Here is a 14,984-nt window from a genome sequence, read left to right as displayed (position 1 = left end):
TGCAGCTAAACTCTGGAGACTGACATCATAGAAAGCCTCCAAATGACCCAACTGTGGCCACTGTGACCTCAGAATGACAGGCAGCACACACCATTAGACTCTGGGAATCCCAAGGTGAAATAATTCCATTCGTATTGTGAATAGAATGTGATTATTAAAAAAAAAAAGAATGTGATTATTCTATTATTCAAACTGTGCCATCTCTGGCCATTTCAGTTCTGAATCCCGCTCTCCCACTCCAATCTGCCTTCCCTGTTGACTCAGAATCATCTAGAATCCCCAATGTGAGTGGCAAATCTAGGAGAGTCAAGTCCACACCTAACTGGAGATGATCACAGATGCTTGTCTAAGACTCTGACACATGGGAGATCTCATCAGCCCTAGGACTCCGGAGTGTATATTAAAAAGACGAGCCAGGCCCCACACTGTGCCCTTTACATGGATCGCATCTGCCTCTCCCCACTCTGTGAGCCAGCCCCCAAAACAGACTCGGGGTCACTAGGACAGGGAGCTGTGATTCGGGGGATGGGGTGGGGAGCCAGTGCTCACTGACAGGCTGTGGGTGCTAAGATCCTTTGTCTGGGCCCATCTCGTCTATGAGGATGACAACAGTACATCCTTGGTTGGACTGATTACGTGAGATCATCCGGGTAAAAACCCTCAGCAGAGCCCCGGACCCATGTGTGGTAACGCCAGTAAAAGTTGGCTCCAGGGCAGCCCGGGTGGCTCAGCGGTTTAGCGCCGCCTTCAGCCCAGAGCGTGATCCTGGAGACTCTGGATCGAGTCCCACCGTCAGGTTCCCTGCAGGGAACCTGCTTCTCCCTCTGCCTGTGTCCCTCTCTCTCTTTCTCTGTGTCTCTCACGAATAAATAAATAAAATCTTAAAAATAAATAAATAAAAGTTGGCTCCAAATCCTGGAGTTATAAACACTGCTTCCTAAGACCACCAGACACCACACAGTCTTCTATAGAAAATAGGATTTATTTTCACATTTCAAGTGAACACAAATGTCCCAAAAGTGAATTATATACATAATCAGTACATTAAACACAGATAAATCAAAGCCCTTCCGAAAATACACAATTACTTTCCTCCAGAGCCCCCGGCATGTGTGGGCCATTTCCATTTTTCACCACTTCACCAACTAGGCACAGCTTGCAGTGGGTTTATTCCCAGGTTTGTCTGCTTCTCTCCTCCCTCCCCCCAGACTCTCCTCAAAAACCACAGCAGCAAACCAGTGGGATTCACAGAGGCCGGGAGAAAATGCCAGGGCCAAGGACCCTTCACAAAAGCCCCGATAATGTTCCGAAGGCCAAGCTCTGGGTTCCCATGGCTTCTGCCGCCAACTGAGGTCATATGACGGCACAGGGTAGTTAATGTCACAGCTTCATCTCGGGGCAACCTCGTGCATTAAATTATTCTGATTCGAAGGTACCACTGAACAGCTATAATGGCCTGTTTACAGCGGCTGGCTTTCCTGGCCCTGGCCGAGGAAAAGGCAGGAACCCGTCCCTAAAGCTAAGCCATCGCTGCTTCCACATCCAAGGCACAGGTGTACTTGGGCTGGGGGGTCACAGAGAAGGCCTGATGAGAGGCACAGGTGAACTTGGGCTGGGGGGTCACGGAGAAGGCCTGATGAGGAACGGTGACATCGTGTTCACGACCAGGGTCTTGAAATGGGGTGTGAGGAAGGGTGGACATGGGAGGCAGTGTGCTGGGCCCTGTGGAGATGTGACATCCTAGAGAGGCCTTCCTCAAAGACACACTGATGGTAGAACGAGCACAGGCGACTTGACGGGGCACCTTTGCTGGGGCCCAAGGCGGCCGTCCAGGTGAGTCAACACCAGTGCAGCTGCAACCACCCTTGCGCCCTGGCCGGGGCAGGTTAGCTCAGTTGGCCACAGTCTGTGATAATGATCTTCTTGGACGTCTTCCCACTCCGGGAACCGAAAGATTCTATTTTCTTCACTACGTCCATGCCCTCTTTGACGTGGCCAAACACAACATGCTTGCCATCCAACCTGTGAGGGGAGTCAAGTACGAATAAGAGTAGTGCAGTGTCCGCCAACGTCATCATGGTCCCTCAGTCATGGAACTATTCATCAATTTAGCTATTTAGCAACTCTGACAGGGACTCACACTGAAAATCTGGACCCACCCCCAAAGCTCCGGCATCAAGCTTCGCTGAACTCCCCAAAAACGCACCAGGGGATCCCTCCCTTCCAGGGCACATTCTGTCTCACATGCCGTGTGACCTTGCCCTGGGCCGCTTAACCTGGATCCTGGTAACCTCATCTATGAAAAGTGAATTATTCTTGTTCTGCCCACGGAGATCACAGGGTATCAAGCTACTCTCAAGAAACAAGAGGTGCGTGTAAATGGAACCATCTTCGTGGTCATGCGTGGCAAGGTGAGAGCCAAGATCACAAGTCCCAATCTGAGAGAGTTCCAAGAACCCAAAAGCAGTCTAGTCTGGTGCCAGCAAGGCCAACTCTGGATCCAGCCAAGGGCAGAACCGCAGGATCTATCAGGGGTTCCACAGAAGGAGCCCAGAGCCAGCAACGACCTGCCCTGACACCCGTGTCCCTCTTGGCTTGGGGTCAGCGACAGCTAGTATCCATCTGCCACTCAGGTCTCCCTGGAGTCCTAGGAAATGGACTTTAATAAGTCTTATCTCTTGGTCAACTATTGTCCCCTCAACCCCATGTGCCTCAGGGTTAGGACACAGGGGACTTTGGACAGACGAACTTACGAGGTAACAGGAAATGTGCCAGGGAAGACATCCCTAAAATCCACAGGCGTGTGGGCCAGAGGTGTGCTCCAAGCTCAAGGCCAGAACAACATGTTAAAGCAAGCAAACAGGCTTTCACCACAGGCCACCCTGAGGCCTGAGAAGCTCTGCAGCCTGTCCCAGATGTATTTGGTAAAAGCCCATGGTGTGTGCATGTGCACACGCAGCAGCAGAGACCTAACAAAGACACGGTTCTAAGAACGACCCGAATCCTCCCTCATTCCTTTTATGCACTTCGTCTTTCTCCCATACGGACGGACACATAGCCCGGGTGAGAGCCTCTGTCCCAGAGCACGGTCCGGTCTCACACCACCTTCCCCCGGAAGCACATCAACCCTCTTCCAGCTGCATCCTCCTCCTTCCCAGAGGGCCTGGAGTCAGGCGTGGGGACTCACCAGTCCGTCTTCACGGTGCAGATGAAGAACTGGGAGCCGTTGGTGTTGGGGCCTGCATTTGCCATGGACAGGACACCTGCAAAAACAAGCAGGAGTGAGCCACGCTGCACCAGGAGGCACCTCCCGCCTGGGAAGTCATTCACGCCACGGCAGGGACGGCTGGGTCTGAGGTCCTGGAGCCTGGCGAGGACAAGCAGGGCCCAGCGCTCGACAGCTCCCCAGGGCCCGTCCCGTGATCCATGGTGGAGACTGGAATGGGAGGGACTTGTGCACCCCGACCTCCACGTTTCTGCGAACTGCACCTTGGGTCTTAAATGTGAACCGACACTGGCTTTTGCCCAAAGGCGTTCTCTAGCAGTTTCTCCAAGGAAGGCTTATTTCTATTTTGGCATGAAAAAGCTCCAGGAGAACCAACACCCCGACCAGGAGGGTAGAAGGAGGGAAGGGGCATCACCAGGTTCTGGGAAATCAGTCACCAGGCTGCAAACGCCGGCCCAGAGCTCAGGGCGTCCGGACCGGGGAACCGCAGGCTCGCTCACCTGGCCCCACGTGCTTCAGCGTGAAGTTCTCATCAGGAAAGCGGCTTCCATAGATGGACTTTCCCCCGGTGCCATTGTGGTTGGTGAAGTCGCCCGCCTGCGAGCACAGAGCACCTCCTGAGCAGCTGCCACCCTGAGCTGGCCGCGGGGGTGCTGCCCCGGCGCTGGGAGGGAGCCCCCCAACCCACCCAGGGCCCACCCAGCCGGCAGCCCTGCACGCCAGGGGGTCAAAAAACATCCAGGGATGTACGGACTAATTAAAAAACAAAGAAAGTAAGAAAAAATAAAAGCTTAAATATTTTTGGCCATGAATAACTTCCCTACCTTCCAAACGATTCACTTTTTTTTTATCCAGGCAAGTTTTTAAATGATTCTTAAAGGATCTAATGGCCATTCTGAGAAGATTCATAGGTAGTGACCTAGAATTTTCTACCTGCAACTCTTGGAGGGGAGACAGGGAGGTGGCCAGGGGTCCCTGTTCCCAAGGCTGCTCTGTGGGGGGGAGCGGCAGCTGCCAGAGAGCCAGTTCCCTAGGCTGAGCCCCACTGCCTGCCCGGCATCTCCTTCCTCACCAGCCAGGTGGCCTCCCTATACCTTGCAGACCCAGGATGGCGTATCCATCTGCCCCCACTCTACCCCCCCACCTGCCCAGGCCTGGGATCCTTCCTCACTCCAGCCTGAGGCTTCACAGGAAGCTGTGGCCAGAGGCGCCCCAGCCCCAGCCCCTGGCCAAGGCCTCATGGCTGTGTTCCTGAGCTGTGCTCCTCGGGTGACAGGAGTGACCTGACCAGCCAGACCTAAATGCCAGCAGGCTGTCCCCAGGTGCGCCTGATTCAAAACCCTGCCCTGGGCCTCCTGGGACCAGTTCATGCCCCAGGGAGCCTGCCAGCCTGGGAAGCGCCCTGGCCCGCCTGCTGCTATTCAGAGGAAGACCCTAACCTGGCTCAGGACAGCCCCTTGGGCAGAGCTGGGGGCAGCAGAGAGCCACAGGCTTGGCCAGACCTGTCCACGTTGCCACAACCTCCCCTCCCGCCCCTGTGTTCACCTCATTCGCCCCATCAGCAGGCCCAGGCCGAGCCCCAGCCCACCGCCCCTCACAATATGAGGGCGGCCCTAGGCCTGAGTGGAGGGAATGGGGGAGAGAACATTCTGGGCTGGCGGGTCTCACAGAGGTCATGACACTCATGCCCTGCCTCTACAGTCTGCTGGCCTCAAGACACCAAGCCCTGTCAGCGGGGTCCTGACCCTCGGGAAGTTCTCGCTGTCCACTTCTATCCCAAAACTTCCGACACAGCGATACTGGTGTTTTTTAAAAACATGCAGCACACGTGACTGAAGAACATTCAAGTAACTGAGAAAGAGGCCCTGGTGTCGAAGTTCCGGGTCCAGACCTGTGTGTTCTTGTCAGTGCTGTCTCTCTCCCTCCCTCCTCCTCCCCCTCTTCCACTCCAAGCACGCCAAGCACTCAGTGGGACACATGGGGGATGTGGTCCTCCAAAGCCTGACCGTCCCCCCCCTCCCCACCCGTCCCCATGCACATCGGGGCCTCCGTGTCCGCTCGCCCCCCACAGCTCCGCCAGCCAGGCCATCCTGTCGCTCAACTGCCAGGGCAGGGAAGCTACGGCCGCCCACATGAGCTCCACCAACTCTGGGCGAGAAGACAGGCCCAGACAGTCACCCGCCCCGTCCATCCGGCATCTCCTCGCACCCAGGTGGCCTCACAACCACCATACAAGGTCGTCCCCGCCATCATCACCCCCCACTTCACAGAGGAGGCACCGAGGCAGACAGGGCCGCAGTACCTGGCACATGAAGGACGGAATCACTCTGTGGAAGCTAGAACCTTTGTAGCCGAAGCCCTTCTCCCCGGTACACAGGGCTCTGAAGTTCTCTGAGGGTTGAAGGAAGAGGCAGGTCAGCAGGGCCAGGCTGAGGGGCGCGCCTCCTTCTAGCCAGCACCCCTTCCCCCTCCCACCCCCACTCCCGCTCCCCGGGGCCTGCTCTGGCTGGGCGACCCGGGACAAGTCATGTTCTCAAAGCTCAGTGTCCTGGTGTCCAAGCACATGCTCCCGGCATGGAGTCCCCGGGCCACGGAGCCACCACCCTGCCCCATTGGGCACCGGGAGGGAGGAAGATGTCCCCATGGAAATTTACAGGTGTTTCTACCAGTTGCAAGGCTGTTTTGGACTGCAGGGCAGAGGGGCGCAGAGAGCTGCCCGGGTACCCAGCGGCCGAGCTTCACGTTCTCTGGAACGCCCATCTGGTGCTGGGTCTCTGTGCCCGACTCCTCTCGCCATCCTCCCCACCTGGCCCCTCTCTTCCATCTAGACCAGACTCAGAAGGGCCCCAAACCCCGTCTTACCTGCCGTCTTTGGGACGACATCGGCCTTCAGCTGTGGGGAGAGACCAGGGACACGAATAGGTGGTCAGTGTGGAGGCAGGTGACGGAGGAACCTCCTCACCACCCAATCCCAGTGGCCCAAGAGCCCCTTCCATGGGCGGCGCTCCCAGCCTTCCTCTGGCCGGTCATTTCCTGCACCCAGGCTGGGAGGAGGCAGCCGCGGGTTCCTTATCTATGGCTAGAGAAGACAGTGCCACCCCGGCCTGCTCCCAGGGGGCCTGCTCCCAGGGGATGGAACTGGTGCAGCTCTGCAGCTGGGCCCCCAGCACACCGGGAGGGGGTGGGGGCTCTGGCCCCCCCAGGAGCCAGTCCAAGCGCCCCAAGGCCTTGAAGCGAAACAGGCTTAGAGAGAGGCAGGGGAGTGTGGGGGGGGTAAGCCCGGCTCTCGCCTCCCAGCTTCCAGAACCCAGGCGGGAACCGCTCAAACAGACGGGAGCAAGGAGGGTGGTCTCGTCTCCATCCTCCAGAAGAGGACGCTGAGCCCGACGGGGGCGTCTCGGTTCAAAAGGGAGCTCCTTGAGGGCCACACCTGCGCTTCCCGCCCTCCGCTCTGGGTCTTACCTTGTGAGTCGGGAGCCGGAGGGGGGGGCTGGGGTGAAGGGCAGGGGGGCCCTCCGGGGCGGCCTCCCAGCTCCTGCCCGCTCCCCCTCCCCCCTCCCCCCCCCTCCCCCGCCCCTCCCCGGTGCCCGCAGGCGGGCGGGTCCCACCGAGGGGGCGGGGCGGGCTCCGGGTTCCGCCAGGGCCGCCACGTGAGCGCCCTCCCGCCCGCGGGGGCACCCCGAGCCCCCAGCCTGGGTCGGGGTGCGGCCCGGGCCAACCCGCGGTCAGGACGTGCCCCCGGCCCCGCCGCTCGCCTGCAGGCCGGGCTCTCCCCGCCGGCGACCTGCCCGACCTGACCTTGAGCTCGTCCGCGCCCCGGGCCCGCCCCGCCCCGCGGTGCCGAGACCCGCGACCCCCCTCGGAGGCCGCCCAGGGCCGGGGACACAGGCCCGCGGCGGGGGCGGGGCGGGGGCGAGGTCGCCGGGGCGGCCGGCGCGGCCCGGGGCAGGCAGGGCGCTCACCTCCAGCACCACGCGGCCGAGGGGCAGGCCGTCGGCGCCCACGTCCAGGTACACGAGCGGGTTCCCCGAGGACGACGGCGGGTCGCGGGCGCCGCCGCTGCAGGCCCGGGCGGCGGGGAGGCGCGGCGGGGCGGCGCGCGGGCCCCGGAGCAGGCCGAGCAGGCGGGGGCCGCGGCGGAGCGCCAGCATCGCGGCCGGGGTCGCACGGAGGGCACGGAGGGCACCGAGGGCACCGAGGGCACGGCGGCCGCGGACACGCGCGACCGGGAGGCAGACGCAGCCCCGCCGCGCGCCGCCGCTTTAAGGGCCGGGCCGGCCCCGAGGCCCCGCCCCCGCCCCAGGCCCCGCCCCCGCCCCCCCCGGGCCTGGCCGCGGGCGACCCCTGGCGGCCCCGGCGGGCAGCGCAGCCCGGCGGCTGGGGCAACCCCCAAGGCCTGGGACAGCGGGGACACGCACGACCTGGCAAAAGGGGGCCGGTTCCACTCTGCAAGGGCCCCGACACACTAAAACAAAAAAAAAAAAGAAAGCGGGAAACTGTGCTAAAACGCGGTCAGCTCCAAAATATGAGCAGCCATATGTTTTTATTTGAATATAACAAAAATCTACATTTGAGCCCTCCGTATAGGCCTCCTGTCCCCCCTTAGGCCCTGCAGACAGAGAGACCAAGAGAGACGTGAGTGAGAGACAAAGGAGGAGGAGATGAGGGGGATTAGAGTGACGCCTCCCCTGGCGACCACAGGCCTCCTAGTCCTGGTCTGGCCCTGTCCCCGGATGCCTCTAGACACCACATCCTCTTCCCACATCGCTGGAACTCAGCAGGTGCCCAGCAGGCTCTGGCCAGGCCCCAGCCCTCCACCAGGGGTGAGTCTGATGCCCCTTCCCCAATCCCATAGACAGGCCTGGTCCCCAGCAACTGGGTCAGCTGGCAGCTGCTGGCTTCCCTCCCACCCCTGTCACCCCAAGAACGCACCTGCAGGTAACAGCACAGGGCCCAGTTCATAGGCAATGCAAGGAAAAGTGAAAAGGCAAGGCAGGAAGAGAAGGGGAACTGAGGACCGTGGTGAAGAGGATTTATCCCACAGGTTGAGGGGGGCTTCATAGAAACCTGGTAGGTGTGGGAGGCCCATAGTGAGTAAATAATAGGGGCCCCAGGAGAGCATCTTGGCAAACCTGAACGCTCCAAATGGGAAACAAGGACCCATACTGAGGAAGGCATGGCCCAGGGCCAGGAGCAGCCTGGATCTTCCCCTGCCAGCCTGTGCCAGTCTTCTCAGACCTCTCTGAGACTCAGTTTCCCCTCTGGAGAATAAGGATATAATGGTAATCCTGACCCTGCTTGTTTCCAGGGTAAAATGAACAAGAGAGAGAGGAGTGTGTCAACTGTTAGGTACTGTGCATCAGCAATAGACAGGGTCTAGACCATCTTTACTTCAGCTTTAGGGCTCAGATAGCAGTGGGTCTCAGCTGCCGGGGCTCCGAGGTCCAAGGGGCCCAAGAAGAGGGTGGAGGCTGGACCTTGGAGTCAGGTGGGCTTGAGCTGGGACCTGAGTCAGCTCCTGGGAAGGAGTCAGATGGCAAAATACTGGCCCAAGGAAATTCATGAGGTTCTAGGCTCATGAGAGTTTTGGCTTGGCCCTTTTCTAGAAGTTTACAGTCCCTTTCCCTAATCCTGATCCAAGAGGACCCTGGTCACTCAGTGATGCTCCAGCTGCATCCTGGAGCCAGGAGGCTTCCCAGGTTCCAGCCCAGGATGAAGCCTCACTCGGTCCTGGGGAATGGCTCCTCCTTTCTCATGACTATCGTGCCCTAAAGTAGGACAGGCCTGAGTGGGAAGCCGGCTTGTTCCGTGCCCCATCCAGGCCCTCAGCAATCTCCCAGATCCCTACTGTATCACTACATACTATAGATTTGAAAGACGAAGAGAGGACTCACCCCAGTGTCCATTCCAGGTCCTCAGCTCACACAGTCCGTAGCTATGCTGGTGGATTAGTGCTACCCCGTTGTCCTCCAAGCCTGCTCCTGGAGGGCCTCCACTTATCCCCCACCCCAGGGAAGCATGAGCAGCCCTAACCCAGGATGGTTGAGTGCCATCGTTCACTCAATCCTTTTCATTCTCAGAGCCCCTGCCCAGCCCTTTTTTTGTCTGCTTCCCACCATAGCATGGGAGGCAGTTCCATTTCATAGATGGGGAAGGAAAGCCCTAAGAGATGGGAGGGTGACTTGCCCAGGGCTGGAGTGTTGGAACGGGGAGGACTCTGTCTGAGTCCTTGCTTAGACTAGACTCTTCTTGCTGCCATCATGGGGCTGGTAAATGGGGTGGCGGGACTAAGAGGGACAAGCAGTAGGAGAGAAGCTGAGGAGTTAGCCAGAGAAGACTGTGGAACTCAAGGGACAGAGCAGGTGGCTTCCGCCTGGGGGATCAGCCTGGAGACAACCACATTTGAGGGGCAGAGACTCAAAGATGGAGAGGAGCTTCCAGAGGGGGAGTGAGCCAGAGCCAGCCTGGGCTACCTTCAAGGAAGGGCTGTGATGCAATATTGACCATAAGCTGAAAGGCTGGGGTGTGAGTAGGGGGCAATCACAGGGGGGTCCTGGAGGCAGGGCTGAGGTCTAACGTTGTTGGGTAGCCCAGAGGAGCCACTGATGGTGCAGTGGCCCCATCCCCAGGACCCCAGACTGGGAACTGGCCTCATTCACTCGTGTTACTCCTACCCTGTTTGGAAAATCAAATGTCATCACTGCTTCCTGCCCAAGCCAGAGAAAAGTTCCACCTTCTCCACAGGCTGAACTGTGAAGTCATCCCTACCTGTACTGTCCTCAGCGGCATCAGGAAGAGGGACATTCCCTGGGCTGAGCCATGAACGGAAGCATGCCCCGCCCTCCAGGACTCCCGGCCCAGGTGAGACTGGGCAGGTGTCCGTACTCACCTGGCTCCGAGGCTATTTATAGACTCTGTGTCATCCTCAGAAACAGCAGTTTCTCTCCACTCAGCTGAAGTGGCTTCTCATCCAGGGTGTTAATGGTTTTTGTCACCTGGGGATCCCGTAGGATTCCTTTAGGTGTCATAGAGCCAAAGAACAGACAGGTGATGCTGACATTCAGGGCTGACAAATTCGGATGCCTGCGGGGGCTGGGCAGTGACACACACAAGTGAAGCATACTGGGCGAGGTCTAGGGAGTGAGGGGGCACTGCGCTGTGTCCACACCCCAGGTAAAGGGGCCGCTGCTGCCCCGGCCAGCCAACTGTGTGTGTGAGACTAGGGACCCAGTAGAGCCAAGATCTTCTCCTTTTTCAATAAAAGCTGAAAACCTCAGGTTTTATGGGAATCTCCCAATTTTTAAACATTGGGAATTTTAAAATAAAATTAAACACTGAACGAGCCACAAACACCATATCCACAACGCAGATGGTACCTCTGGGCCAGTAATTTGCAAGTTCTGATCTCCGCTATCTGGATGAGAGAACTGAAGCCCAGAGAGGGACAGGGACTTGCCCGTGGTCACACAGCCTGGAAGTACCAGGACTGGGGACGAAGCCCTCTCTTCACCATTGCCAGGACCCTTTCTGCAAGACTCGCCTCGCTCAGCAGACATGTTTTCAGAGAACCTGTTACGTGTCGGGCCTGAGCTTTGCCCTGGGGATACAGGATGGAGTCTGGGACAGGCTGTTTTGGGTGCCACTGAGTAGGCCTCTCCCAGGCAGCCAGGGTGCGTGGCAGGGGTGCATATGGTGGCTGTCGTGAGGGATGCAATTACGGTGCCCCTGGAGACCCTTCCAGGAGGGGCTGGGAGGGAATTGGCCCTGATGTGGGTAAGGGGGGCGGTCTCCATGAGCCATCATTGCCAGTATCAGTCACTGCACAGTGTGCTGTAGGTAGAAGGAGGCCTGGGCTTTCATGTCTCTTGGTTCCACTGGGGGGCCTGGGGTCCAGGATGGTACCAGTCATGGGGGCTGACGGGGAGCCCGGGAGAGGAGGCCTTGGCTGAGAGCTCAGGAAGCGAGTCGGACCCTGCCAGCAGGCCACGGGGAGGGCTGCACTCTGGGTCCTCCCCCGGGCATTCCCAGCCTCCAGGGAGCAGCTGGAAGCCAGCAGCCTCTCTGGGCTTCCGGGAACCACTGGGCCGCTCAGTTCCCCAGCACGCCGTGGCAGAGCATGATGGGAAGTGGAGGGGGGCGGGCAAGGAGGTTTCCCTCCAGGCCAGGGTGCTGGTGGTTGTGGGGGGGTAGACAGTGACCAGAGGGAGGCCCAAGAGGAAGGGCTGGGGAGACTCCCCTTTCCAGAGCCGGGCTCGCGGGGTGGCGTGTGTAGGTGCTGTGGGCCCCTGGGAGCCGACCCAGCCCCAGCTCCCCTGCGGGTTACGGGGCAAGGAGGGTGGGAGCTCACTTGCTGAATACATCTGCAGGCCGCGTGAGCTGGGTGGCCCTGGGGGCTGAGGAGGCCTTCCTGAGAAGCTGCCCCCAAAGGGAGAGGGTGGGTAGCCTCGCGGAGGCAGGCTCCGGGGAAGGGGCGGCTGTCCGCCAGCCCCGGGGCCTCCAAGTGTGGGTTTTGAGACAGCAGAAGTCTGCTGGAAACCCAGCCCCCCACTTCACGCATTCACTCCACAGCTTTGCTCTGCACCCTGCTGTGCACCTGCCACTCCTCTAGGGCTTAGAGACACGGGGGTCATTGGACAGAAAAGTAAACGCATGTTTTCACAGGGAAAAGAGAGGGTACAACAATTTAAAAAAAAAAAAAGCAAAGGAGAAGGAAGATGCTCTTGGACGGTGGTACATGTCGCGCACGCCTGAAGTAAGGTGCTGTGCTGGGCAGGGGCTGGGGCGGGGCTGCTTTATGAGAGGGGTCCGCGCGGCCTGACCCGGGAGGAAACCCTCGGACCAAAGCACATGTACGGATGAGCTCAGGGAGGTCGTCTCTGGCTTCTTGGGACCTCAGTGTCCTCATCTGTAAACAGCTGCTACTGTCACAGAAGGGTCCGTGTTAAGGGGCAGGACTTGGTGAAGGGCTTTGGACACACGGGGGCCTTGGTGGATGGGTGCATGCACCCCACCTAGCCCAGCCAGCCGAGGACTCACAGCCAGAGTGGAACGGGTGATCTTGAGGGAATGATACTGTGCCCTGCGGATATGCGCCCTAAGGTGTGCCCATGGCCGGTTTATGAGTGGTTTTTTTTTTTTTTAAGATTTTATTTATTGGGATCCCTGGGTGGCGCAGCGGTTTGGCGCCTGCCTTTGGCCCAGGGTGCGATCCTGGAGACCCGGGATCGAATCCCACATCGGGCTCCCGGTGCATGGAGCCTGCTTCTCCCTCTGCCTGTGTCTCTGCCTCTCTCTCTTTCTCTCTCTGTGACTATCATAAATAAATAAAAAAAAATAAAAAAAAAAGATTTTATTTATTTATGTATTAGAGAGAGAGGGAGGGAGAGCCAGCGTTCATGGGAGAGGGACAGAGGGAGAGGAAAAGAGAATCTGGAGCAGGCTCTGCACTGAGGGCCGAGCCTGGTGCGGGGCTCCCTCCCAGGACCCTGAGATCAGGACCTGAACCGAAATCAAGGGTCAGCTGCTTAACTGACTGAGCCACCCAGGTGCCCCAAGGAGTGTTGTTTTTTGTTTTTTGTTTTTGTTTTTGTTTTGTTTTTTTACTACCATCTGCCCAAGACTGGCATTCCGTGTTTAGGGGCTTCCTTAAGTGTATCCATAGCCACTGGATCTTTTGATCCACGGAACAGCCCGTGAGGCTGGCTGGGCTGGTCTGTTAGCTCAGTGGATGGAAGATTCTAGAGGCTGGGACTCTTAAGTTGCAGGGTGGCAGGCAGCCCAGGGCTACACAGAACAGGCAGCATTTGAGCTGGGCTCACTGGGCTTGGGTTCTTTCCACTCTCAAAAAAATGTTACGATTTTTTTTTCTTCTTTCCACCTTTTTCCCCATGCCCGCCCCTGTGGAGGCATCACCTTGGATGTGAGCTGGACCTAATGACTCCCTCCCAGGGAACAGAATATGTCACTTCCAAGACTAGGGTACAAAGCGTCTGTGGTTTCTGACTTGGGCTTTCTCTCTCTCTCTTCCCCGGCTACCATGCTGTGACACTCAGGCAGCCTCTGGCGGCCCCGTGGTGAGCCACCAAGGCTGGCTAGCAACTACGTGAGGGATCTGGATGTGGATCTTGTGCAGCCTGCCAACAGCCATGTGAAGGGGCTTGGAAGCAGATCCAACAGATCCAGTGGAGCCTTGGGGTGACGGTCCTTCCAGTCAATGGCCCTATTGCAACCCCATTGTGAGATGTAGGGCCAGAAGCATGCAACTAAACCACACCTGGAATCTGCCCCCCAGAAAGTGAGAAAATAAATTTTCGTTCTTTTAAGCCCCTCCTCAGTATTGCGGTTGCTTTCTAGGCAGCAACAGATAATTCATACACCTCCAACCAGGGTCCTAGAAAGGCCGGCTCTGACCCCATTGCTCCACACACAGGCACTCATTGATCTCCTGTCTCAGTGGGCTTGTGTCATCAGTTGCTCTTGGCAAAGACCTCAGGGGCACAGATGGAAAGAACTGGCCCCGGGAGACAGAGCTGCCCTGTCTTGGTGAAGACGTGCAGTGGGCTGGCTATTTTTATCTCATTCCTCTGAGGGTGCATATAATTCAGGCTGTGAGAGAGGAGCTGGGAGGAAGTCCTCAGGACGGTGGGCCTGAGCAGGGCCGGGGCATCTCCGTGGCCTCTGGGAAGGGATGATGCCTCACTATGTGACTCCATGCCGGGCTCTGCATTAAGCACTTGCCAATCATTGCCCCAGTCCTTAGGAGGACCCTGCACAGTAAAAGTTATCTTATCTTACAAACGAAGGAATGGGGACCCAGAGAGGGTAAGCGATTTTGTCCGAAGCCACAGCAATGTGGAGTCTGAAATGTTTCCCAGTTCTGCTGGGCTGTGCGTCTTCCTTCAAGAGTTGGTGGGCTCCAAGCAGCAACTCTCAGATGGATTAGGCCAGGGGTCGTTCTCTCTAGGCGGCCTTTTTTCCAGTTAGCCTGGCACTGCGCCTAGTGACCTAGAGCCACAGTCCCATCTAGTCCTTGTGGTAATTTTGCAAAGGACAGGCTGTGGTCCCTGTGTGTTGGATGCCAGCTCCAAGGCCAAGGGAGAGCCTGTGATTTGCCCCAGGCCACACGGATCCCAGATGCCCGAGCTGGATTTGAACCTACGTCGGGCTGGCTCCAAAGCTTGCACTGTCCCTGGCCCCAGCCAGGCCTCCTTGCCCTAGAGAAACTACCATCGCCTTCCAACCCTGCAGGGATAGTTTCCACTAGTACAAGGGAGCAACCTGCACTGAGCTTATTCATCACATAGCTCCTGCCTAGAGTCAACGGGAAAAGGAGCTAGAGGGCAGGACCCAATGGGTTCTCAGGCACAGCCGGTGTTGGCCTTTGGGTGTGCTTCACTCCCACCTTTGTTTACCATCTACTGAGTGGCATCATTATGCTAAGGAGAAGCCCCGCTGCCAGGCTCCCTAGGAGTGGGACTTGAGCCTTTGCCAAGACTAAAACGCTGCTTGGCCAGACCCCGTCTGAACTTTGGGCTCTCTGCCCCGTGGTTGCAGGAGGCTGAAAGCCTGCCATTCTGCAGTCTGCTTTTCCTTATTTGGTCTGCTTCTCCTGTTGACCTGTAAGTTTCTTGAATCCATTGGCTTGATCCTCCATCCCTCCTTACTAATAACACCGCTCGCTACTCCATTAGAACGAGTCCCCTGTGAATCGACATTGCCTGCCTTCTTTTTCTTTCTTTCTTTCTTTCTTTCTTTCTTT

The 14,984-nt window shown here is 58.0% G+C and overlaps 1 protein-coding gene and 1 long non-coding RNA gene across 2 annotated transcripts; one reads left to right on the top strand and one right to left on the bottom strand.

Moving 5' to 3' along the window:
• Positions 1 to 963: 963 nt before the first annotated feature.
• On the bottom strand, positions 964 to 7,377 carry PPIF (peptidylprolyl isomerase F). The gene is made up of 6 exons (XM_038534466.1): positions 7,189 to 7,377; positions 6,089 to 6,119; positions 5,529 to 5,617; positions 3,727 to 3,823; positions 3,188 to 3,263; positions 964 to 2,022 (listed from the first exon to the last, which is right to left on the bottom strand). The coding sequence occupies exons 1-6, from the start codon at positions 7,375 to 7,377 to the stop codon at positions 1,887 to 1,889; spliced, it is 618 nt and encodes a 205-aa protein (XP_038390394.1). The 3' UTR covers positions 964 to 1,886.
• Positions 7,135 to 13,555, top strand: LOC102155729. Its single transcript, XR_005358037.1, has 4 exons — positions 7,135 to 7,236; positions 7,833 to 8,049; positions 9,971 to 10,087; positions 13,279 to 13,555. It is a non-coding gene; the product is annotated as an uncharacterized LOC102155729 (long non-coding RNA).
• Positions 13,556 to 14,984: the final 1,429 nt, after the last annotated feature.

The sequence above is a fragment of the Canis lupus genome, chromosome 4 (genome assembly GCF_011100685.1).
Source record: "Canis lupus familiaris isolate Mischka breed German Shepherd chromosome 4, alternate assembly UU_Cfam_GSD_1.0, whole genome shotgun sequence".
NCBI classification, from domain to species: Eukaryota; Metazoa; Chordata; class Mammalia; order Carnivora; family Canidae; genus Canis; species Canis lupus.
This window is presented reverse-complemented; position numbering and strand designations above follow the sequence as displayed.